Raw genomic sequence first — 24,616 nt, forward strand, 5'->3', positions numbered from 1 at the left:
GCAGCTTTAGGTCCCTCTAATGAAAACATAATCGACACTGAAGAAAATATAAAAGAAACGCATGGTCTGGTAGATGAATCATTAAACGAACAGTTCTACCCAGCAGAAGAAGATATTTCCATAGAAAATGAACAAACTGAAAAACTGAAGCAACATGATTCAGATGGTAAGGAAATTGAAGCAAATATCAAGCGAAACAATGAAACTGAAATTCTGGAAGATAAATGTGTTCAGGAAAAAAGATTGCCAATGCCAGTGGAAAACTTAGAAGAAGAAGACATCGATCAATTAATTACAGACACAGGTGTCCAGAAAACATCAGACACAAATGTGGAAATAAGTCGTGAAAATAGCAGAGAGAAAGAGGAAGACAATGAATCCTATTTCTCGGCAAGTGAAAAAGAATACTTAGATAGTGATTATGAATAAATGTGGAAAGGTTGTACGAGTCATCTTGCAATAAGCGTTTCAGACACTAGTCAGATAATTTGATCTCAATTCAGTACATATTCGTTAAAATATGTCATACGAACTTGTTTCTATGACCTTAAAGAAACGGTGTTAAAAATAATCATATTAATCTGTTTAACAATTCCGAGAATACTCATCTTGAGGTTTGGAGTTCAACGGAAGAAGAAGAAGAACTAAATTTGTTTGTCCATTTGGCAACATTACTTTAATCTACATGCATATTTCTATTGACAGAAAACTGTCTGTGAGAGTTGAACATTTTTTCTTTGTTGATACAAATGTTGAGTAACCAATATTTGTTCACAAACTGCATGCATTTTAATTAACTGCTGCGACTACCTGTAGCCGGCGGATACACCAAGGATGACATTAATTATTCATGACAATATTTACTTAGTATCATCAACTATTCATTAACCAATTCTTATATTCTGTATCATTGTTAAAACCACTATTTTAATGAGACACAGTTTAGCGTCATTTAATGTCCGCTTTATACAACATGAACTTCTTCTGACAATTTTGAAAGCTGCCAGGTCCTCGTCAAATTTTTGAAATAAAAGTAGAATCACTATAAGCATTTAGAGTGTATGTGTAAATGATGAAACCCATCCCCAAATATACACCGTAATAGTAGTAACAGAAAACGTAAAATAGTCACACACAATTTGCAATTTATTAGAAAAGCGTTATATTTATAAATCAAAGCCTTGAAATGTCTGGTGGTTGCGGGTTTTTGGTAGATTTATTTTCTGTTTAAATGCTAATCTATGAATATACATGAATGAGAAACAAATACAAATTTAATGTGCCTCATATCTAAGATGAACTCTGCCTGACCCAGCTTGTGATGTAACCATGGGCTGGAATACCTTATCATTAATAGATCTTATATAATCTAAATGGTCAGTGTGAACGGATACAGGTTGAATAAGAACTGCTTGTTCATTGATAACTCATCCGCATTGTTCATGAAGGGACTATTTTGTGTAGCACATGAACACCCTTTGAATGTGATTTGGTATCAAATAAAGATGCTATGATTGTCAGAAATATACTTTAAATTTGGTAGCGGGATAAACCCGCAACCAAAACTAATGATAAAATGTATTTGGCAGGGGAGGGAATGAGTGTTATGGGAAAGGTGTATGTGTAATGGGGAAGAAGTTAAACACAACAAATTTACAAAATAACAGATATAATGTAAGGAACGTTTAAAAATGTAAGTCGGAAATAAAGATAATACTGCCTTGATACGGTTAGTAATCTAGGACAGAAGAAAATTGGGGTGTCGGGCGCGAGGTCATTCTTACCCTTTAATTCGACTTGTTGCGTGAAACATTTTTGTTTGAAATATATTACCACTGATCAAAGCTCTAGCACTAGTGACAAATAGCGGCTCAAATCGGCATTTAATTGAAACTCTAGAGAGCACCTCTAAACAAAATTTATAAGTGACTGGGGGCAGACGTTGGAAAACAAAATGTACTTTTATAATTATTTAGACCTACGTTCTTAACTGAACTATCTTATGGAAAACCATTTTGCTATTTTTCAATACTCTATTCTAATAAAACGGTCTTATCATCAATTGGCTTAAGTCATCTTGTTTTGTGTACATTTGTCAGTTACTACCAGCTCAACAGGAGAATTCGTTTAGCTCATGATAAGAATTTATCTAAGCCAAAAACTTTATCACACTTAGGGACCCTATAAATTCACATCAAAGGGAGTCAGAGTTATCATTTGATAAAATCTAAAGACAATGCCTCCGGTAATTTGGTTTATCAGAAAAAAATGTGATTTCAAAAGCATTGTCAAACAAATGATCCCATTCCATAGCCCTCAAAATGTTAGAGCAGTTATTTCAATTTCAACTACTTCCTACCAACAGAGAATGTTTTCAGGCAAACTTAGTAGCATTTCATCAAGTAGCTCTGTAAAACAAGTCGCTTGAAAGAAATTACTTACAGAATAACGGCATCGTTCCGTAGATTGCCATTGTTGAGAAGAAGCTTCCATTTAATTTTCATTTCATGAAGTAGTTATGCGAAAGAAGTCGTTTTAAGAAATTTTGACGTAGGGATGGACAACCGAAGGATGCAATATGATTAATGTGATATTGGATATATATAATTATATGATCCAATAGCTTACTGTAGACCCTTGGTCAAACACACAGAATTTTTCTAAATATATGTTTCACACTGGATCCTTAGGTTGCTCTTCAAAACATCATTATTTTGGGGTTTATTAGCACAATGATTAATACATTCAATTATTTTGAACCTTTTGTGCACTTATAATAACTGATAAATATAAATGATACAACTGATCCAGCAAAGAAAGCGTAGTTATTAATATTTGAAAACACAGTTTGGGAGAATGAATGTTTATAGTTTTGTATCGTATACACGTATGAAGAGGCTACCTAAAAGTATTTGGAAACTTGAAATCATTTTAACATTAGTTTTGTTTTAAACGGTTTAATTTTAAAAGTGATATTTGGTATTTAACTTTTACATAGATTTAAAAGTATCCATCTAAATATTAAAAACAATCATTGGAAATAAGTATAAATCAAATAACCATTTCGCAAAGGCTTTAAAGATCTTCACACTGAAATATTTACTTCCTCTGTTACTTGTTATTTTTCAATGTCAGATATACACTGCATGTAGATAAAACATTCTCTTTTTAACCTATACCCAAGTTGATGAATAAGATATATCATAAAATACGCAAAGTAGCATAGCTGTCGTAGGAATATATAAAGTCATCTTTGAACCTTTCCTCCCACTGATAATTTATTAACTGTTCGCAAATTTCTGTGTTATCACAAAAAAAATCACAGTCATTTTCTATGCCTTCAGTTTCTTAAGCATTGGCGCGACCTTTTTCAAAGCCAGTTTCATAGCAGCAACTGCATCTTCTGTACTGTCGTGGCCTTCTGTAACAGCAAAAGAAACGAAAACAAGTATTTTATTTCATTATGAAATCAGTTCAGCTATATAAATTATGTGACGGAATCATTATTTGTTACAGTGTTAAATGAAATATTTTTTCCAGTTCATAATAGCGCTTAAGCAGATTTTTGTACCAGCTTATCATTTGCAAGTCATTTTACCTCCGTCTTGTATGCGCATGCCCAGTTCTGACAATGCAATGTCCTTGAGCGATCTTTTCAATGGCCATCCCCGATGATGTGGATATAAATACAGAGTATCAATTACTTTGTTGTGGACAATCTAAAAGTATATATAATTTTTTTGTAACAAAGAAGTCTGTAGCATTAAATATGCTTCAGTGACTTGTCTCTCCGTGCTTGAACTCAGTGTTAATATTTTCTGTTCCTTTGAGACCACGGAATCGATTCATTTATTTATAAGTACCACCTAAACAATTGTAGCAAGGTGAAGGGTGTCAGCATCTACTATTAATCAGTTTTCATTATACATCTAGGATTTTGTAAGTCTGCCCACACTACTATCGCTTGTTAAAATGAGTGTATTTTAATAAAACGTCACTTCTCTGAACTACATTAAAAGGTACGTTTTAAAATGTATAAACTAAGGAGTAAGAAAAACTTCTGATAAAGTTTCTACAAACACCTTCAGAGCTATAAGGTCAGAACTAAGCCCGTGGCCAACTAGAATCGTATCTGCAGAGAAAAGTTTCAACATGTCATCACGAAGCTCCTCAAATGTCTTTGTTACACCATTAAGATCTTTTTCGGTAATGCCACTCCAGCTGAAGAAGTAAAAAAAGGTGCCAAATATAAAAGTTTTAAATTACAACAAATTTGAATCTTTGCAGTTTCTAATTATAATTTATAAGTCATGCAGAGTAAAAAGGCATAAACAGAACTTAAATTGTCTATTTAACTAAAATAAAGCGGACATGAGTTCATTACGATTTCCTCATGTCTGCCTCAAAATGCATCTTGAAGACTATTCTAATGTAGAGCAACTTGTGTCAATTGCTTAATCTGTAGTCAGCTATAAAGATCTCACTTTCTTATATGTGAGCTGATGAGGGGAGGTCGTATAAAGGCACTTACATTGTATTGTAGTCCACCACTTCAGTTGTAGGTAAACAAAATTCGTTATAGACCACCTTCAGCTTGCGGTCAACGACAGTCACTCTGCAAACTTCTATGCCTTTCTTTGTATGGATCTATAATACAAAAATGGTTAAATAAACTATTATCGCATTTGGTGAGTGGCCGACAACTTAATCGCTTTACAACACAACACCTCACCTATTTAAATGTAGTAAGTACATGGGCGTAAAAGAAAGAAATATTATAAAAGCCATTTTAAAATAATTGTGTAAAACATGATTAAAAACAGTTACAATACAGGTACCATATGCGTTTTTTCTACAAAAAATACGTAACTATTGAAACTATTTCTTATGATCTAAACTGTTTTCTCAGTTACAATGCTAGTTTAGAATGTATTGCTTACCGATTCCGTATCTACAGCATATATCGTGTATTTGTCGTTTTCACTTTCCTTCTTTTCTGTTGCTTTGTAATTTTCCAAATCAAGATAAAGGTTACCTTTATGCACGTGACTCTGAAATTTATACAATGCAGTTTCGGCACGGGTACGATAACGAATATATATAGCTGTATATATTTAACAAATATTACAGGTGAATTTGATATCTAAGATGGATAAAATTTTATGAAGCGTTAAATGCTACTTTAAATTTTGACTTAAGCATAAAAACAGGTTTTTGCAATATGTGTGTTGATATTCACAAGTCAGTTTGGAGAAAGCTATGTTTCGTTTGAGAAGATAGGATTATTATAACAGTACATTGATTTGCACTGTTTTAAACTGTGAACTGTTTGACGCATGGAGCGTCGATACGCCATGATAACGTCATTTTTCACATAACCATTCAATATTTTCCGTATCCGATGGGAGTTGATTACCTTTGTATTTACTAGTGAAATACAGGCTGTCTTTCAGATAGAAAATTCGTAGGTACATAATAAAGAAATTTACTGGTGCCGTGCGACATCCTCTTGATCCGTATCCTTTTCCGCAGCATCCATGTGGATGTTGCCGCCCATCTGTAAATTAGAGTTTAAGATATAAATTGAGAAAAGACAGGAATATTTTCAAATATCGGGACATATCCTGTTTATAGAATAAATTGATATATCATTCAAAACTGTATACATTGGGTTACACTAAATATTACTAATATATGACTTGCATATAAAGTGGAATATGCACATGAAAGTTTTAAAAAAAAGAATTTACGTCGGGTTCAGGTGATGCCTGTGGGTATTGAATTATGAAGAATACTCACTGAATCGTTTGGATCGTTCCATATGAAAGTCACACTGAGTTCTCCTGGAGAACGTAGTATCAAACAGTTTGTCGCATCTCTTACAGTAACCTTACGAAACAAAAGTATCTTTAAACTAACATGATTTGCATGTACTTCGTATTATGCATCAGCGACTAAAAACATAAAACTGAAAATGTTATAATGTCCAAAAATAAAGATTGGTATTTTTTTTTGTTCCAGAGTAAGACTGGAATACCGTTCACCTACTGAACATCCGGTGCATTATTTTCACGTATTACGTAGCCACGAGAGAAAAACTAAAATTTGGTGTTCGCGAGTGAAAGATATTTCAGTCTTATATGGAAACAAATAAAATAGTTTTTATTCCATGTCTTTTCAAGTATTTAACAATTATACCTGTTTTATAAACGACACGCGTATGGGGCAACGTCACTGGCAAAATCATGACAACGTAATGTTAAAATTTCACAAAAGATTTAATATTTTTTACGGGTTTTAGATTTCTTTTATATTTTGACCAAGTGTAGTTTAACAGTGAAACTTTTAAAATGAAAATTCCATTTTTCGGTACAGTGAAAATTATAAATATAATCTACCTTTATATTTCAATAAACAACTGGAAACCATGGCATAATATTGGTTTATCTAATCTCACAAAGTATTCTGGATAAACTATCTTCCCAAAAATCAGTTTTGTTCTAATACGTAAATGTATAATTTACACCAGGACTATTCAGATAGGCCAACCCCCGTGCTATTTTGGTAAAATACATACGTGGAAAATCGATCAAATCAGGCAACATCTTTGCTTATAAATTCCTTATTAATGACGGATTTTAATAAAATTAAAAGTGCCGAAGACATGAAAGCAGGAATACTTTCTCCGGCACAGCCGAAGCGTCTGTGGTAAGTATTGAGTATACTCGACGCTATTTATCTTATTAAATCGGTCAAGTAATAAGGAAAATTTATTAGAAATTTTATCTGAATCGAGTGGTTTTTTTCCGTATGAACATTTTAACGTCTAATGGAAACTGACTTACCTGACTATTATAGTTAGTAAAAGGGTCACATTTAATTTATTACCTGCCTTGAAACCGAAATGGTTTCCGTATAACTTGACATGGCCCTCTTTTCCCGATGGATCTGGTCTCGGATAATCCAGTTCTCTCATTAGATCTTCTGATAATGCCAGGCGGGCGTAACATTGATGTACTTTTTCTAAAAACAGCAAGTATGTTAATTATCAAGCGTATAATGTGAAGTAAAGACGAAAAAAGATTATAATCAATACGGACATTTATTTAAAGTAAGCACGCGATGTAGAGAAGACATTGTATCCCGGAAATCTTTATGAGAACATTTTATACTCTATCCGTAAAAAGCAAACTTAATACTTTACCATTGTAAAGAGACATTGATTCCTCCACTTCGTGTATAAAACGACTTTGTAGTAACAGGAATAACATTGCGAATTTCTGTTCGTCTGATACTGTGGTTAAGCATACAGCTTCAAATAACTATATTTCTGTTAACTTTAATTAAGAAGGGTCAAGAGAAAAATAAAGAAAACATACTTTTTGTAATCAGCTTCTGCTTTTTTGATTTCTTTTCATTCGGACTGTCCAGATCTGCATCTGCTTTCCTTTTCTGCCCCGGAACGTTTGCTGACCGTTCACCATTGTTGGTACTTGTCTGTTCCGCCACTTCTTTTACTTCTTGTTCTGGTCGTTCGTTATTCTTTGCCTCATTAGACGTGGCACAGACCTCTGTATTTTTTTCCTCTCCAACTTTCTCTATTTTATCATTTGTCCGCTCTGTCATCTCAACTGTGGTTTTATCTGCTGTGCTCATCTCTACTTTCGTTTTCGTAAATTATCTATTATGTACAATGTTTTTCATGATCATGTTATACGCTAGTTTTCCCCGCTGTTATTTCAATAACTATTACTTAAGAAGGCAAGCCCAAGTGATTTTTCGATACAGTATACACGGGGGAAATCATTAGATTCGGGTAACAAGTTTGCTTAATATTTGATTAATCCCTGGTGGATTTTTAAAAGATAATACGCATAAAGAATAAGGAAGTTATAATGGAGACAACAATATAACAAGGCAAATAACAATAAAAACATGTTTCTTTAATTTGTAGAAAAAAAATGTATATTGATCCTGTTTAAAATTTATAGAAATTTTGTGTGACTCAAAAAACATGGATTCTTGCCAAAAACAAAATTAATTAATAGAATAAAAGGATGTACCTGAAGCGCTGTAGATATTCACCTTCCTGACTTATAACAGCAGCGTAAAATAACTTGAGTACAATATCAAAAAGCTTCTGACCTCATATCCTTACTGGCCTACCAGCTGTAGTTTGATTATAGGAGATATAATACGTAAAACCCCTACTTTCAAACTGATATTGTTCTTAAGTGTCGTCAAGTGTTTTTCAATATATCATTTTCGAAAAAAAGGAGTGATATTGGATTTCATATATCTCCTTTTGTTATCAGTTCATGGAATTTTTGTCAGTTTAAATTACAGTTATATCTGATATGCGTTTTAACTGTAAATAAACCCGGCCATAAAACATTTATGTAATCAATAACAAGGCAGTATACAGTTAAGTCTCAGTTCCGGGTATAGAGTAAAATCTCACAATAGTAGCTAGCAGAGTACTTAAAGTTATAATACTGGCCAGATAAGATTACGTAGCGAAAGTAATAGGAAGGTCATTTTTCTACAGAAACGCATGAAACATCCGTTCACGAAGACACTGGCTAGATAAATTTACTTGTAAATTGATAGATTCCACCGATGGAGACGGATATAAAAAATGTTACTTTCGGTTTCAGTGACACAACCGCCATCATTCGGATACGTCCGTGACTACGCTAAAGGAAGTGGCTAATCGTACGGTCCCGTATGAATAGTGAAATAAACCGCAGGTGGCTATTCGTGCGGCAGTTTTGTATTACATTGTACTGAAGTCATTCAACTGATATGTTTTCAACCGATTTCTTTACTTTTCTTTAATTTTCAGTCGCACATAAACAGTAAATGATTTCGAATATAGAAAAAGGCAAATTTTATGTCTGCGTGCAATATTGTTGTCATCGTATGAAACATATGCAATAAGTGTGAATAACAAAAATGTCATCTATAGAAGTTCACATCATCGTTTGAATATCATGTAATATGCTTACTTTTTCTTTCATATTTCGGTTGATAACACTGGAACTAATTATTGACAATAATAAGTCTTCTCTCTCTCTCTCTCTCTCTCTCTCTCTCTCTCTAAAAACTAGAGACGCTGCTAAATATCTGAGCGTCACACTAAGTAAATATCCCATTTGGTCAGAATATGTTGATAACATCACATCAAAAGCAAACAATTCACTTAGATTCATCAGAAGGGGGAAAACAACAACAAAAAAAAAAAAAGGAAAGTAAAAGAAGCAGCTTACAACACAATGTCCGCCCACAGCTTAAACACTGCTCCTCTATAAAAATGAGACTAAAACTTACATGTCTTCACTTGGTACCGGCAGTGTTCCACAAGATTGGAGGACGGCTATCGTTGTTCCTGTATACATAAAGGGCCCACGAAGCAAAGCCAGCAATCACAAACCTATTCTCTTACTTGCTATTATTAATCATCTAGATAATAGAATTTGCTTAATTCCTTCCAACATGGCTTCCGCTCAAAGCACAGTTGTGAATCTCAATTATTAAATATTACTCAAGAATTTTTGATTACCTTGAAGCTAGTAAATAGACAGACCTAATAGTAATGGACTATATCAAATCGTTTGACAAAGTCGATCACAATCGTCTGGTCTACAAGCTATTTCAATTAGGTATATATAGAAAAACATCCATGTGGATTAAATCTTTCCTTTAAATACGAACACAAAAGGTCTTCAATCAGATATACCACATTTGCTATCAGGGGTACCGCAAGGTTATGTCCTTAGGCCTTGCCTTTTCTTAACATATCAGTCACCTGCCAGGCTCACTTAAAAGCACCGTAAGACTCGTTGTTGATGATACAGTAGTTTATCTCACTATAAATATCATGCATGATTGTGAGTGAATTTCTAGCAGTACCTCCATAAATTAGAGCTTTGGAAAAAGACCCGATCAAAGGAGTTGAATTCCGATAATGCGAAGTGATTAGGGTATATAAAAAGAAATAAAAAAAACATAGCTTTTCGCTATAAGCTACATATCCATGAATTTAAAACTATAAAAATGCTTAATATTTAGGCGAACCAGCAGTGTTAGATCACAAAAAAGACAAACAAGACCCTAAAATACATGAAAAGAAATGATCAAACAAATGATAAATGTACAAATTTAAGAAACTCCGTATAAAACATGTTCAACCATAATTGGAATATTGCTCAACTGTTTGGCATTCAACAATCTCTAATATATGGAATTGAAAGAGTACGAAAGGCTGCCGCCAGATATGTTCAAATCAACTATGTCTGTAGATGAAGCATCACAGAAATGTTAACTGTACTGGCAAACGTTAGAAACAAGGAGAAATTTCACATCCCTACATCCCTGATTCTTTTATATAAAATCCGTCATTCCATTGTTGTTGTTTTTTGTAGATCACCAGTACCGGCTAGACTCTCAGGCCCTTCACTTTTATATTCCCTCCTCTCGCACCCATTATCATAAGAACTCAATTTTTCACCAAGGACCATTAGACTCTGAAACAACCTACCACATCATGTGAAATCTAGTGCTACTCTTAATGAGTTCAGGATTGGCCTAGATTACTGATGTTCAAATCTGAAATATATGTTTTATCATCTTTTAACCTGTAACTTGTAATATAATAGTGCTGATTTTAATATTGCACACTAATTTGTGTTTTCAATAAAAGTGTTGACCAGACAGTCGCCTCCCAGTCCCAGTCAGTCATTGACAATGGGGACTATCTAGTTCTGGCAAACATAACTTAACTGACACTGTTTTTATTTTCTGAGCGTCGCATTCATTAAGTTATGGCGAAACCCCATTTGTTTAACTAGCCAGTATCAAACCGCAACATCTCGCACAGTCTCTCGTGAGAAACTCATGATGTCATGCAACAGTTCAGAGCACGTGGTTATTCTTGAAAATCAGTATCAAAATTTTACCTATTTATGAATTTAATTTAATCTCATAAAATCTATAAAACAACATACAATTTCTCAGAAAATGTCAATAAATAACGATTCTCTACCGCCCATTGGTTTTTCAAAATGAAGAGTACCCTGATCAGGTGACAACTGCAATGACGGACAAAATATTGCAGACAGCGTTATCAATTTGAAACTTGTGTTCAAATTATGTTGCATGGATTATTTATGCCAGATCAAAAGGAAAATTGATTAGAAATATTGTATAGTAAAAGGCGAGTCCATTGCATTTGATAAATTTATAGCGTGACAGACTTCTGGAACTATTCCTGGTTAGGTGTTAGTACGGGATTCATTTTAGCTCAGAGATCCGTAACAGCATATTATATAAACATCTCTGAGCTGAATTTTTAGCTAGGGACTACTGTGCAGATGTAGACAAATTGATTATGAAACATACGGGACCGTAATACGAGCCACGCTAAATGATTGTTCGTACGGGACCGTACAAAGAGCCACATTAATCTATTTTAAGAAACAAAACAACATGTCTAGAACATTCGTATCGCATTTTCTGGTAAACTGCCTTTCCTTTTATTTAACAACGGGCTTAATTTTATTATAACACTTATGCATTGTTTGTAGAAATGGCATCGAAAAGCAAAATATATTTGTAAATTTCTGCATTTATCCGCCGTCTTTACACAAAATCCTATCACGGCCGATCAGCCATTGTTGTTTTCGACGTATTTAAATTTTTGTCACGTGACACTGTCTTCGTTGGTTTACGGAATTCGGCGAAGCTTGGCGAGTGAATTAGTGACCAGCTGGTCATTAAATATTTCATGATTTTATATCCATTCGCATCTCAACAATAGTTGGCCATCCAAGTCTAACTAACGGGCGAATTTGTTCATTAGACTGTTTTCTATAAATCTACAAAGTTATTTGCTTTATTTTAATGGTGATTTTTAACAGGATTATAACTTTAATGTCTTTAAATGGAATAGCTGATTGTCTAAATATGTAAATGGCGTAAGATTGACCAAAGCAAGCTAGCTGAGCGCACATGCGATCTAGATCTTAGACAAAATTGTAGATCGTCACATTGACATCTTTTTACGGAAGTAAAGGTATCTGGCAGTGAATGATATGATCTTGTTTCGTAAATATAACCGGGCAAGAAGAAATAAATGCATTTAAATTTATAGCTCTTTTTTGTTCGACAAGTACACATAATCTTTTCAATCTGTGGTTCTTTGTTTTTATCTGGCAAGTGGATACATTAATTTTAATCTTTATCTGGCAAGTAGATTTATATACAATTAAACTTGCTCGAGCGACCGCATATGTGAAGAGACCACTTGCATTAAGAGAAAACAACTTTGTTGTATTAAGACAAGTTGTATAAAGAGACCACCTTTTGCCCTTCTATAATAGGCGGTTTCTTAATGAAATTTATACTTACGTTTGCATATATGGGTCTGTATATTGTTACCAATAAAAGCATGAATGAAGTAATAGACACGTCATCGAAAAAATATATCTGATCAAACTTGTTGAACGTAGCTAAAATCAAGATATGTTGGATTCCCAAAAGGAAATCATTTGAACGGCCAAATAGAAATGTATAGTATCTATTGAATACATCAAATATTCTGTAATTCCGGTTTCCGTAATCGATCGCGAGACTGTCGTTTTTCCAAAAAAGAACCCCAAAGAGCTAAAATTTTCAAAGAAGTAGACGTTTGACATGCCAGTCTGTCTGTAAAATGTAGTTTTATCAAAATCCAATAAAAGTTTACTGTATTATGTTTGCATTAGGCTTATTCTAGGATAATGCGGTTTTCAATTCACATTGATAACCACAGCGGAAAACAAAATACAAACGATTTCTTAAAATGAATTAACTTTTGTGTATAAAATGTTACATAGAAATTTGATATCCAGAGATATTAACTTAACATGAATCAATAACCATATTCCTTTGAAAAATCCGAACTGTGTTCTAAAAATTTACAGTAATATTCAAACAATTGTCCAAGAAATAAAATGATACACTGTTCTGCTCTGGTACCCAGCAATATTAAAACCATACATAGTTGGTATTAGCCAAGACCTGTTTTCCATTGTCGTAAAAGTGACTGTTTTGTCTGCACGAGGCTTTCCCTAGAACATTCCGCACACATTCTAATCATTCCAGAACACTACTCCTTTTTACTCCATTGACTTAGTGTACAGAATGTGCGAATGATAAAAGGAGTATGACTAACTGTAATTCTGGAATCCTTTGAATAGTAATCGGGGTAGTCTGTATTCTGACCACGAAAACTTATTCCTTTCTATGGTGGCTGATTTCTGCCATTTCGTGTTTTCGCCCCGCGACCCGCCAAGCGAAAACACGAGAATTAACAAATTAAAATGGCGGGGCGCGGGGCGAAAACTCGCTATTTAGCGGGGGCGCTGAGCGAAAAACACGATAAAAAACGGGGTTGCGGGGCGAGATTTAGTAACTGGAATGTCGGTGGCGCGGGGCGAAAACACGATAATTAGCACTGATTAAACGTCGAGTTTTCGCACCGCGCCCCCGACTTTCCAGTTACTAAATCTCGCCCCTCGCCCCCGCTAATTATCATGTTTTCGCTCCGCGCCCCGCTAAATAGCGGTTTTTCGTCCCGCGACCCCGCTGAGCGAAAACACGAGAATTAACAAGTTAAAATGGCGAACATATGTTCTTTCTTTATAGATCTATTTGTTGATTACATATTTTTCAATGGCCTAATAGATAACTAAATTATATGTATCATATTTCAGAAGATCTTAAACAACATTCTTAAAAATGATCAAATCAAGATTTCAGTGTAATACTTGGTTTTAGATGTCGTTGAGATATATCAACAATCGCGCTATGTTTTTAATATTTGTTTTATGATTCAATATATTTTTGGTACAATATCTACCCAATGGTAATGTTAAAGCCTGAAATTTTCGTACATTCGCACTTCACCATTGTGATCGTGATGTCGCGTTTCACGCTTCACCATTATGGGTAGGCGATACGCGAAGCGCGGGATCACGATGGTAAAGCGCGAAATCATGATGGCGAAGCGCGAGATCACGATGCCAAAGCGCGGAATACTTGTTGTTGTAAATATACAAATCTATGTTATGTACTCTTGGGAATAAATATGTTTAAACTAAAGCGCGGAATAGATAATTATCGTAATTTTTCGCTTCGCCATCGTGATCTTGCGTTTTGCCAACGTGATTTCGCGCTTCACGCTTCGCTCACATGCGCAGGCCATACGCGAAGTGATCTCAGCGCGAAATCACGACGGCGAAGCGCGAAATTGCTAAAGTTTTGCGATCTCGAGCTTCGCCATCGCTATCTTGCGCTTTTCATACCGCTAGAGAAAGCGATGCATGAAGCGCGAGACCACGATGGTGTAACTGCAAATAATCTAAAAAGTGTAAAACATATTTTGCAGAATACTGTTTTAGTTGAAAAAAGATAAGGGAAATACCTTTAACGAAGTTGACGTAATGAAGACGTCGCTGACCTTTGCCGAAATGCATTCTCTATGCAAGGTATCCGTTTCAGATTTGGTATATTTGTATCAGTATCATAAAACTTAACATGTCTTTGCTGACTGGTCTAGTAATTCAGTTTGGAGTTGTGGCAAAATTCCTTTTAACAAATATCGTTTATATACTTACAGACATCTCTCATGAATTATATATCCAATCATAATGATATTTTGAAAGTGTGTTACCACTTACCATCTGTTTTGAATTAATTCTTGCATACATATAACATGGATCACTGAACCACATATTGCACGTGCAATATTACGCACATACCTAGTTAAATAATACATTTTATATAAAAAAAAAAGAAAAAACAAGGTTTCCGTGCAATGTTTTTGCTTCTAATACACGCTAAAATGCACCATTTGCCGTTCTCACATTAAAAAAAAATCAAGGGGAGAATACCCCGACCCCTATTACCTCTGCGTACTATGAAAAATGACCCAGCTACGCTACAGACTTAAATATCTGAAACGCGTATTTGACAAATTTATAAAGTAGTTCACCCAAAGCAGGCCGACTATGACGTAAATCTTTTCTAGACAGGAACACAGATCACCACATTGTAATCACAAATGGATGTAAATGTTACGGAACTTGGGGCATAAGATACATAGTTCATTTGGCATAAATTTGACCGATTCCGAGTAGGGCAGTTAGGAATCAATTTCTTTTTAGTTTATGATTCTTAATTTTTAGTTGGCGGCTACACACACACGTTTGTAATCTATGGATCTTTGTTTTGGTTGTTTTTAGGAAAGAACACAAACACTTTTTATTCTGTCAGTCATTTATTCCAGTTGTATGTATTTTTAATTTGATGTAATGCCAAGTCATGCATGCATTCAGATAAACCCATTATCAAATTGAACCAAAACAATTTGCACATATCTGTGTCTAAATATGATGAAAACGAACATTAGCTGAAAGAGACCCGACCAGATATTTTTTCTTTGTCTACCCAGTGGGGAAAGACAAAGATACCCCGGTAGTAGATCACCTTATCCATTCCCTATGGAAAAGACAAGTTATACACGCACATTTTGACGTCATAATTTAGACGCACGATTTTATAATTAACAATATCTTTAAAACTCGTAAACGTATGCAACAAAAATGATCTTACATGTCTGCCTGTATTTCCCAACCCTCGGGTTAGCGCAGATAAGAATCCTTTATAGCGCTCGGTTTCACATTCCCCACTGTCCCCCAGGTTGGGAAATTCCTGTCCTACACAGACAGGCATGTAAGATCCTTTCATGTGTTTTATATTTTATCAATTTATCATATTTAATATTTTATTCTTACTGTAGAATAATCGAAGGATGAATGGGATATGTAACCGATTTTGTAAACGTTCCGTTTATTTCGTTATCACCATTAGCATCCTTTACAAAGCTATATATTTAGCGCAACTATTTTGTTTTCCAAAGTCTGATGCATAATATATCAATTGAAATTTTCTATGTCAAAAAAAGTCGAAATTAAGATTTTTTTTATCTTTAATCATTATATTAAATACATTCTCTAAAATACCTATAGTATAAATGTTAATGAAAATATATGACACTTGAGTTGAATGCCTTACTAATCACATCATTAAACATCACAGGAGATAATAGTAAACAAATAAACACAATAGATAAAAAAAATATGATATCACAACCATTTGTTTTTTAATTTTGAAGTGTTAAAATCATCATTAAAATCCATTAAGGTATGCATTTGCCATCGACAATATTGTCCGTTTTGTATTTGAATTAGATTCAAATTATTTTCTAAGGACATCTTCCGCCGACAACCCCTGTTACACCAAAGATCCACCAAACAGAATAAAGAACATGTTTCGTGACAGTTCACACACTTTTTAAAGATAACTAACGGTACACCTATCCAATTTTTTTTCAGCAAAGACTTTATGGTACAAAAAGCAAAGATAATTACAGAATGTATATGGTACACAACTCAAACTTTACATGAAAAAGCTTATAGGTGCACAGCTCCAACTTTATATAGCAAAGAATATTTTCAAAATAGAGGTTAACTTTGACAGGTATTGTTAATATATGCGATTCATATAGACGGCTCATGCACTGAAACAAGCGATAAATATATCTTCCCATAACTATTAAAAGAATGTTTGGTTGAATATGTGCAATTTTAGACCTTTTACGTTATCTTCATTGTAAGAGTCAATTCGGTTTCGATGACATAAAATGGGTTATTGGTGGTTGCTCAAATAGAGATAAACAATATCTCATGTCATGTCACTTATTTTGTTAAAAAGAAAAGTTTTGTAAACAATATTATCAATGTTAGTGTATTTCTTGATAAGCATGTGTTTAGATTTTACGGAGCGCCAGTTTCATGGTAACCTCCGCATCTTCTTTACTGTCATGTCCGTCTGAAAACAAGACAAGATCATCTTCCTTTATTGGTAATGAATAAAAAAAACACCTTCTATGAGAAGACAAAACTTTAAGCATATCTCTGATACTGCCATACAACGCCTATATATTCATTTATACTGAAGACAAATACAAGTTTTTTTGGTTACAAGAATACTCGATTGTACGACTACTTATAATTATATTTTGTTTAGATAGACTGATCAGAATACGTCTTCCTTTACAAAATACTTTCTAATGTTGACACCTGGTAATCTAAGGATTTGAGTTTACCTCCAGTCTGAATTTTCTGTCCAAGAACACTCTCCGCCAGCTCCTTCAGAGACCTTCTCAAGGGCAGTCCTCTGTTGTGGGGATACAGCATGATCGTGTCCACTGCCTTGTCGTGGATTATCTACCAACCAAATAAAACCAAAGTTTAATCATTTTATGTACAATTTAATTCTTTCTCAATTCAACCAAGCATTTTAACAATCAGTAAAACTGACAACCGATATAATGGTACAGAATTTAATAATAATTTAATAATAAGAATACAGTTATTTTTCAAAGATTTTTTTTTTCTTTTCAGTTATGAAACATATAACAATATCTTTTGAAACCAATCTAAACAACTGCTAATCAGGTTCAGCAGGGTCTTTTTAATATGAGAAGTAAATTTATGGCATCTACAACAACTATCTATAATGAACTAACATATATAGACCCTATAACCCTTATTACAACATTTGTACAAAGGATATTACACGAGTGTTTTCTTCATACTGAATTTCTCAAAGGCGTTGAATAATATAAAAAAAATGTGAGGTATATCTTTTATCAAGTATCAACTTTTCCTGCTAAAACATCAAAGTTCCTTCTCTCTTTACCTATTGTCGACAAAGTCAGTTCGACGAACGTCTTACTTACTTAAAACGACATCAACATCAAAATGTTATTACACTGGTGTAATAAGAAATGTGTATTGACTCTCACTCCCACGACGTCAAACATGTGAAAAAATCATTATGGCGTATCTCATTATTTTACTTATAATCACAGTCTAGTATATCATGTGCATAATAAGGGGAAAACTTACTTTGTGCAAATACTTTATTTAACCCAATACCAATCTGGAACGCTGCTTACCTTCAGTGATATAAAATCATGGTTAAGTCCGTGTCCAACCACTACTGTATCAGCAGAGATAAATTCCAACAATTCATCTCGCATCTCATCGCATGTCCTTGTGACACCTTCAAGATCACTTGTAGTAATACCACTCCAACTAAAAGCATGTAAAAGATGAAAAAATAGCGACTCAATAACTACCTTCCTCGGTCAGCATTAATTAAAAAAGAAAAAGTGGATTCTCTCCTTGACAAACTGATAATGTTGCATTAAGCCTGTCCATAGATAGATAGAATCTGTATTAATAATACATGTTACCATCCATGGCCTCTAGCTCGATATTTTGAGCAAACCTCAACATTTGCACATGTTACAAGTACCAGAATTCAATATGGAGTCATTCGCAGAGAACATGAAAGCTTACAATGATACACTAGGGTGCAATTCCGTGAAAAGCGAGGTAGGGTACCCAGCTTAAGTAATGGACTAGCTCTAAACGATATAAAAACTGGCAAAACTAAGAAAAAAGACATGACTAATAAATATAGCCTTATCTTAAAGAAATACTTTATCTAATATCGCACAAATAACAATTTGGTCCGGCCTTAACTACTTACATGGTATTATAGTCTACTATCTCTGACGTTGGTAGACAAAACTTGTTGTAGACCACATTCAGCTGTGTGTCGATTAAAGACACCTTGCACACTTCCAAACCCTTCACAGTGTGAACCTGTACCAGTGAAATATATCTGGTGTGAGGACAAAGTGAAATGGTTGCACAAAATACTGTAAAAGCTACAGTTAGTTATAGCATGAGGATGATGGCATCCGGCTTGAATAAAAGGATTTCATTATAAAACATTCAGGGTAATGGATTTGTTTGTTATGTGTAATAGCTTACCGACTCTGTATCCAAGGCATAGACGCCATAGTTACCGTCAGCAGGCGAGTCCTCCTTTCTTTGAGTTTTCCTGTATCCTTGCAAGTCTAAGTACAGATTGCCCTTGTACACGTGACTCTGAATTGTAAGATAATGATTTTGTTGTATTAAATCTTTAAATTACATATATGGATATGTGAAAAAAAGCTGAAATAGTCCTTAGTGTGGTAAGTAAAATAAGACTTTTAGGGCCCTTTTTATCCCTCTAACAAAATCCATTTTCTAAAACGATTTTACATTTGATAAGTAAAATTAATGTTGTATCAGTTTTAGTATACTAGTACCAGATTTATATAGCGCCCTTTTCATGATAAACACGTTCAAATGCGCTTTACATAGCGCAAAGGCAGCCACTCAGGGTGCCAAATTCATCTTCTACTAGTACAGACACAGAGCGATCTGACCAGAGGGACAGAGTTAGACAAAGCCCCCAGACGGAGAGAGAGAGGGAGAGAGAGAGAGAGAGAGAGAGAGATCCTATTAAACTACTATCTCGTTGCGAACAGACAGTCTGGTTCTTTAACGTAACAGTGTATAGCACCGGTACACGCGAAGCCGTCTTTCCAGGAAAGAACTAGTATTGGCCTCTTTGTGACTGGACCGGGATTCGAACCCCGAACCTCTGGATTGACAGCCAAACGTGTTACCACTGGACCACCGGGCCACTTACTATATAATACAATTTTGTTTACGATGAAGACATAAAAATGATTGCAATAAAATAATGCGTCCAAGACTACATACTGGAGCAATACGACAGCCTTTTGAGCCCAACCCTTTTCCACAGCATCCATGTGGGTGTTGTCTGCCACCTACAGATTAAGATATAAGCTAACATTAGAAAAAATATAATTACATTACTTATACTTGAACCAATTTATTCAGTAGTTAATAATATAACACATAACATCAGGCAAAAGTTTCTTTTTAAATCTGATTAATGTTTCTATGACCTGACAGGGTCAAAGATGCAGTTCTACAGCACAGGAGTTGAACAATATGGTATTTGTGGTGACCAGATGTTTTTGCTTACATTTATGTATGCACGTACTACTTCATACATACCATATCTTCTAGATCTCTCGGTGTGGAAGTCGCATTGTGTTCTGTTTGTAAAGGTCACATCGAATGGCTTTTCGCATCTCTTGCACCTACCTGATAAAATAAGATTTTTGTTTTATTTTTAATGTATGTTTTTCACTATGTCAATATGAAATGTATGGAAAGTGTCCCAGGAACAAACGATTTTAGTAACAATTTTTGTTAAATACAAACGTTCAAAACTGAAATATTGTTCAAACTGTTGGAAATACGTAAACCTGTATATCTGATCCTCGATGAAATGGAATGTTACATTAACTAGACAAGTGGACGAACTATTGCCTTTGTGCAAATTGTCGCGATATTATTGTCATTTAACAACTTGGTTTGTTAATTTTTTCTGCATTTATTTACTGACGTTGAAATGTATTTTAAATGTAGTATTACATGCATAGGATTGGATCTATTATTTCTTTTCCACATAATGAATTACCATTTTTATAAAATGTCCTTGTAATTTTAGATGACTTATTAAAGGTATTTATTACAGTGTTCTAATTTAACTTTGCTATTTGCTGTTGCGTAAAATTGTCTATAAATACACAGATTTTCCGAAATTAAATCACACTTGTGTTACCCGTGTTCGTACTAAATAAAAAGTCCGATATAGATAATCTTATAAAATTGTGATGAGACTTTGGACTTATTGTGAGACTTTGATATCTTGTATCTCTACACGTAAGCATTACCAAACAGTACAAGTAGGAGCCTATTACTGCCGTACGAGAAATATTCATATATAATTTCAATTTAAAATAAAACTGATTTAAGACAATGTTATGACGTATTGGTTTTACTATTACTTCCATATGCTGGTTTCTTGATAAATGTTAAAAGTTCATACTAAAATCAATCATATAGCAGTTCAAACAGCATAGTGCTCTTCAGGTAATTTCACAAACTTGAAAATGACTTCCCTTATGCTGATAATACATCAGCAGCTAATGTTTGTCAAATTAAATTTGATTTCAACTTTCGTAAACTTGAGAAAAAATATATTTTGATACATATATATGAGCCGTGCCATGAGAAAACCAACATAGTAGATTTGCGAGCAGCATGGATCCAGACCAGCCTGCGCATCCGCGCAGTCTGGTCAGGATCCATGCTGTTCGCTAACAGTTTCTCCAATTCCAATAGGCTTTAAAAGCGAACAGCATGGATCCTGACCAGACTGCGCGGATGCGCAGGCTGGTCTGGATCCATGCTGCTCGCAAACCCACTATGTTGGTTTTCTCATGGCACGGCTCATATATTAATTTCATGCCAGTTACGTTGATTAGTGTACAATATTTATTAAAACCTGCAGTAAATCCAAAGTGATCCCCGTAAAGTTTTACAGCGCCGTCGTCCCCGTTTGGGTCAGGCCTTGGATAGTCAAGTCTCCTAAGGTTATAGTCCGACAGGGCCAGGTGAGAGAACTTTCTATACTGGTCCACTGTAAATGAAAAAGTGAGTTAAATCTGGTAGCATCCAGTGTTTTAATAATTAACTGCGACGAAAAATGTTTTGTCACACAACAAACTACCTAATGAAATAATGGTGTATTTTGTTACGATTTTTACAAGAAAGGTTAACTTCAACCAACATGCGATATATTTTGAACCGGGAATATAAATATAATCTTAAATAAAGTGACTTTGTCTCTTTATAAATGTTTATAAATAACGTATATTGTTTGTATGATACATATGTAAATAATATTTTACCCATTCTTTTTAAAAACAATAATGGAATAAAAATTAAATTAATATTTTTGTGACCGGTTATCTTCTCATCAATATTAAAGTCATTTTATTACAAAATATTTTATTCAGTTTTGTCCTCATCACAGTTACATGGTAAAGGGTCAATGAAAAACAAACAAACAAAAAATACCAAAACGCTGTTACCTGATGCCATAATTTTCCTTTCTCCCAAAGGGCGGTTTGCTTCATTTTGGCCCTCCTTTTATACCTTTCCAACTTGGTACCACTGAGGCAATGGTCTAATTTTAGCATCAACGTCATTTTTTCAAAAGTCTGCGAAAGTTAATGCGCAATTAACAGATAACTGGATAAAGTTCGCATTCTATTTATAAAATCTAGCCCACTTTTTTTAATGAGGGCTGTCCAAAACGTTACTGTTCTTACAGGTTAACTCGGTATTCGAATAAATAAGAAAAGTCATAATAAGCTTGCAAAAGGATAAATGAAATAATGATACTACGCCTTTGAGAAAGTGAATCGGCCGATCTTTCAGCAGCTGGTAAATAAAAGGTCACAGTCAGACATTTTTTTTTAAATTTCAAGCTGCATCAAAAGGTTCCTATTTGTTTTCTTTTCTAACTACCTTAGAATCAATTTTTTCTGTGTATTTTACCCTAAGTAGTTTGTTTGGATTTTAGATTGTTCTCGAAAAATACCTTAGAATTTAAATATGGTTCCGGCATAACTGGCATAACTTTAGTTTTGGGGTAAAATCGATATCAGACAATTGTAATTTGCTTAAACTAAAAAATGATGTATTTGGATGACGGTTTGCAAGGTGAAACGACAGGACAGCTGATCTCATACGCTGTCGTAACTCAGTTTCTTTAATTCACATTGCAAGAGATTGAGAAAACAATTATTTTCCAGTTAAAGATATATCATCTTAAAACTTGCTTACTAGGTCCGTAAATTGACGCACGGATCTTACGGCAGTTGCAGAGAATTTCGATATCTTTAACATTGCTTGATCAATACTTTACGTATGTTGATACAATGACGTATTTATATTACAGGCACATTCGGAAATTTGTATGTCACGAACTATTTAAGCCATTTTTCAATAACAAGATTAATGGTTTATAACATTCATTCTGTGAATTATTGAAATAACACTATTAGTATGAAATGCATTTGGTAAGTTTACAGTGACAAAATATATCAAAAAGTTTACTGAAAAGCATATGTTATAGTTTCATTAACGGCTAAGTCACACGTAAAAAAATGTTTACTCGGTTAAAGATATTTCGATCTGACACTAAAACAAACAAATACATTTTGTATTCTCAATAAGTCACAACTCGTAAAGATTTTATCTATTAAACTATATTTGTCTAAATAGGCTGGATTCCCAACAGGAATTTATTTGAATTGTCCAATAGAATGTGAGACTAGAGACGTAATAAAATCCAGTTCATTTGTTGTTTTCAGATAATACAAATGTGCGTTTTCAGAAAACAGATCGTACGTATTTTTTACTCAATCAAATACAAATGCATGTACTACATAGTGTGACCTCGAATGTGGTTGTTTGGCAAATATGTAGTAATTGGGTTTTAAAAACGTTTCTTGTTTCGATCTATGTACTTATAGCAATGAACATTTGGACGTATAGAACGCAGACATGTATGAATACCAGACTCTGTTTTATGAGAGGCAATGAAATATGCATCACCCCACACACCCCTAGCACGGCCTTCAACCTTTAGGCTGCTAATTTCTAAAATTGACTGGCCCATAGCACCACTTATTATTCAAAGGGTTGTTCACTGAAAATATACTGACTGAATATCAAACAGTGCAGACCATAATCAGCCTGTGAATGGACTGCGTAATCCCAAATGACCTGAAAATATTACAACACTGGAGATTTTAAAAAATGTCATCTTTTGTGCTCTTAAATTCTACCCCAAATACACGGACTGAACAAACTTGGAAGCAGAACACTTTCATAATATATATACGTTTTACACAATCTTTTATGAAATGCGTAAAAGCTCTGGGTCTTACGCTCAGTGCTAATGTTGGTCTCTGATATACTCTCAGCAACATCACTTGAACACCATTGGCCAGATTTTCTTGTAGAATATCTAACCTTTATGTCTTGCACTTACCATTCAATTTTTTATATTGTAAAAGCATACTACATGTGGCGGCTGCCGCTTATTTTGCCCTAGAAACTTTGCTTCATCAAACTTAGTAGATGGAGCACTTGCAAATGTTTTGTGTAATAGCTGACATTAACGTCAAGTTTGGGAATGTAGTATTCTGAGATAATCCGTATTACAATGAGAAGCAACGGTGTATCACTTGTTCATTTGTTTCTGTATTATCATGAAAAAAAGGTATCATGTCTTTCTCCAGATATCCATTCAGATATTAAACGTAATTTACAGAAACTTATGTTTTCTGTATGATATAGATAATCCGTGTTTGCATTACCAATCCAGTTAAGTAAAAGTAACCTTTCAGATAAGATTTCATTTTTTATTACATTTATAGTGCTATTTACTATATAAAAATAAAAGAAATAAGAAAAAGAAATGTCATGATGCTGGAAACTTCTCTCATTTACATAGGTATGTGCTAGGTATGGCTACTGACCAGACAATCTTATTTTTTTTTTCAATATTTTCTAAATGTCTTTTATTCGCTTTTACTATCGCAACAAATTCTCCCTTGTCTCTACATGTTTTGGAAAAGGGGCATAATTCAATAAGGTTTTAACAGCAGAGGTTTGTAATGTGAACAATATCTTTTATATACATATGTTATATA

General features: G+C 34.1%; 2 protein-coding genes across 3 annotated transcripts; both read right to left on the minus strand.

Annotated features, from left to right (window-relative positions):
• Positions 1-3,273: 3,273 nt before the first annotated feature.
• Positions 3,274-8,753, minus strand: LOC123525363 (exonuclease GOR-like). 2 transcript variants are annotated; one of them, XM_045304359.2, is made up of 10 exons: positions 8,064-8,304; positions 7,380-7,681; positions 6,889-7,023; positions 5,800-5,889; positions 5,490-5,557; positions 4,941-5,051; positions 4,532-4,647; positions 4,083-4,221; positions 3,599-3,719; positions 3,274-3,421 (listed from the first exon to the last, which is right to left on the minus strand). In XM_045304359.2, the coding sequence occupies exons 2-10, from the start codon at positions 7,654-7,656 to the stop codon at positions 3,333-3,335; spliced, it is 1,146 nt and encodes a 381-aa protein (XP_045160294.2). In that variant the 5' UTR covers positions 7,657-7,681; positions 8,064-8,304; the 3' UTR covers positions 3,274-3,332. The 2 variants fall into 2 exon arrangements, with proteins under 2 accessions (XP_045160294.2, XP_045160318.2); XM_045304383.2 differs by lacking the exon at positions 3,599-3,719 and having other exon boundaries at positions 3,308-3,421; positions 8,064-8,753.
• Positions 8,754-16,012: 7,259 nt separating this feature from the next.
• Positions 16,013-22,129, minus strand: LOC123525414 (exonuclease GOR-like). Its single transcript, XM_045304457.2, has 9 exons — positions 21,983-22,129; positions 21,394-21,528; positions 20,055-20,144; positions 19,734-19,801; positions 18,951-19,067; positions 18,664-18,779; positions 18,065-18,203; positions 17,210-17,330; positions 16,013-16,932 (listed from the first exon to the last, which is right to left on the minus strand). The coding sequence occupies exons 1-9, from the start codon at positions 21,990-21,992 to the stop codon at positions 16,871-16,873; spliced, it is 858 nt and encodes a 285-aa protein (XP_045160392.2). The 5' UTR covers positions 21,993-22,129; the 3' UTR covers positions 16,013-16,870.
• Between the last annotated feature and the right edge of the window lie 2,487 nt (positions 22,130-24,616).

This window comes from Mercenaria mercenaria, chromosome 1, assembly GCF_021730395.1.
Source record: "Mercenaria mercenaria strain notata chromosome 1, MADL_Memer_1, whole genome shotgun sequence".
Taxonomy (NCBI): Eukaryota; Metazoa; Mollusca; class Bivalvia; order Venerida; family Veneridae; genus Mercenaria; species Mercenaria mercenaria.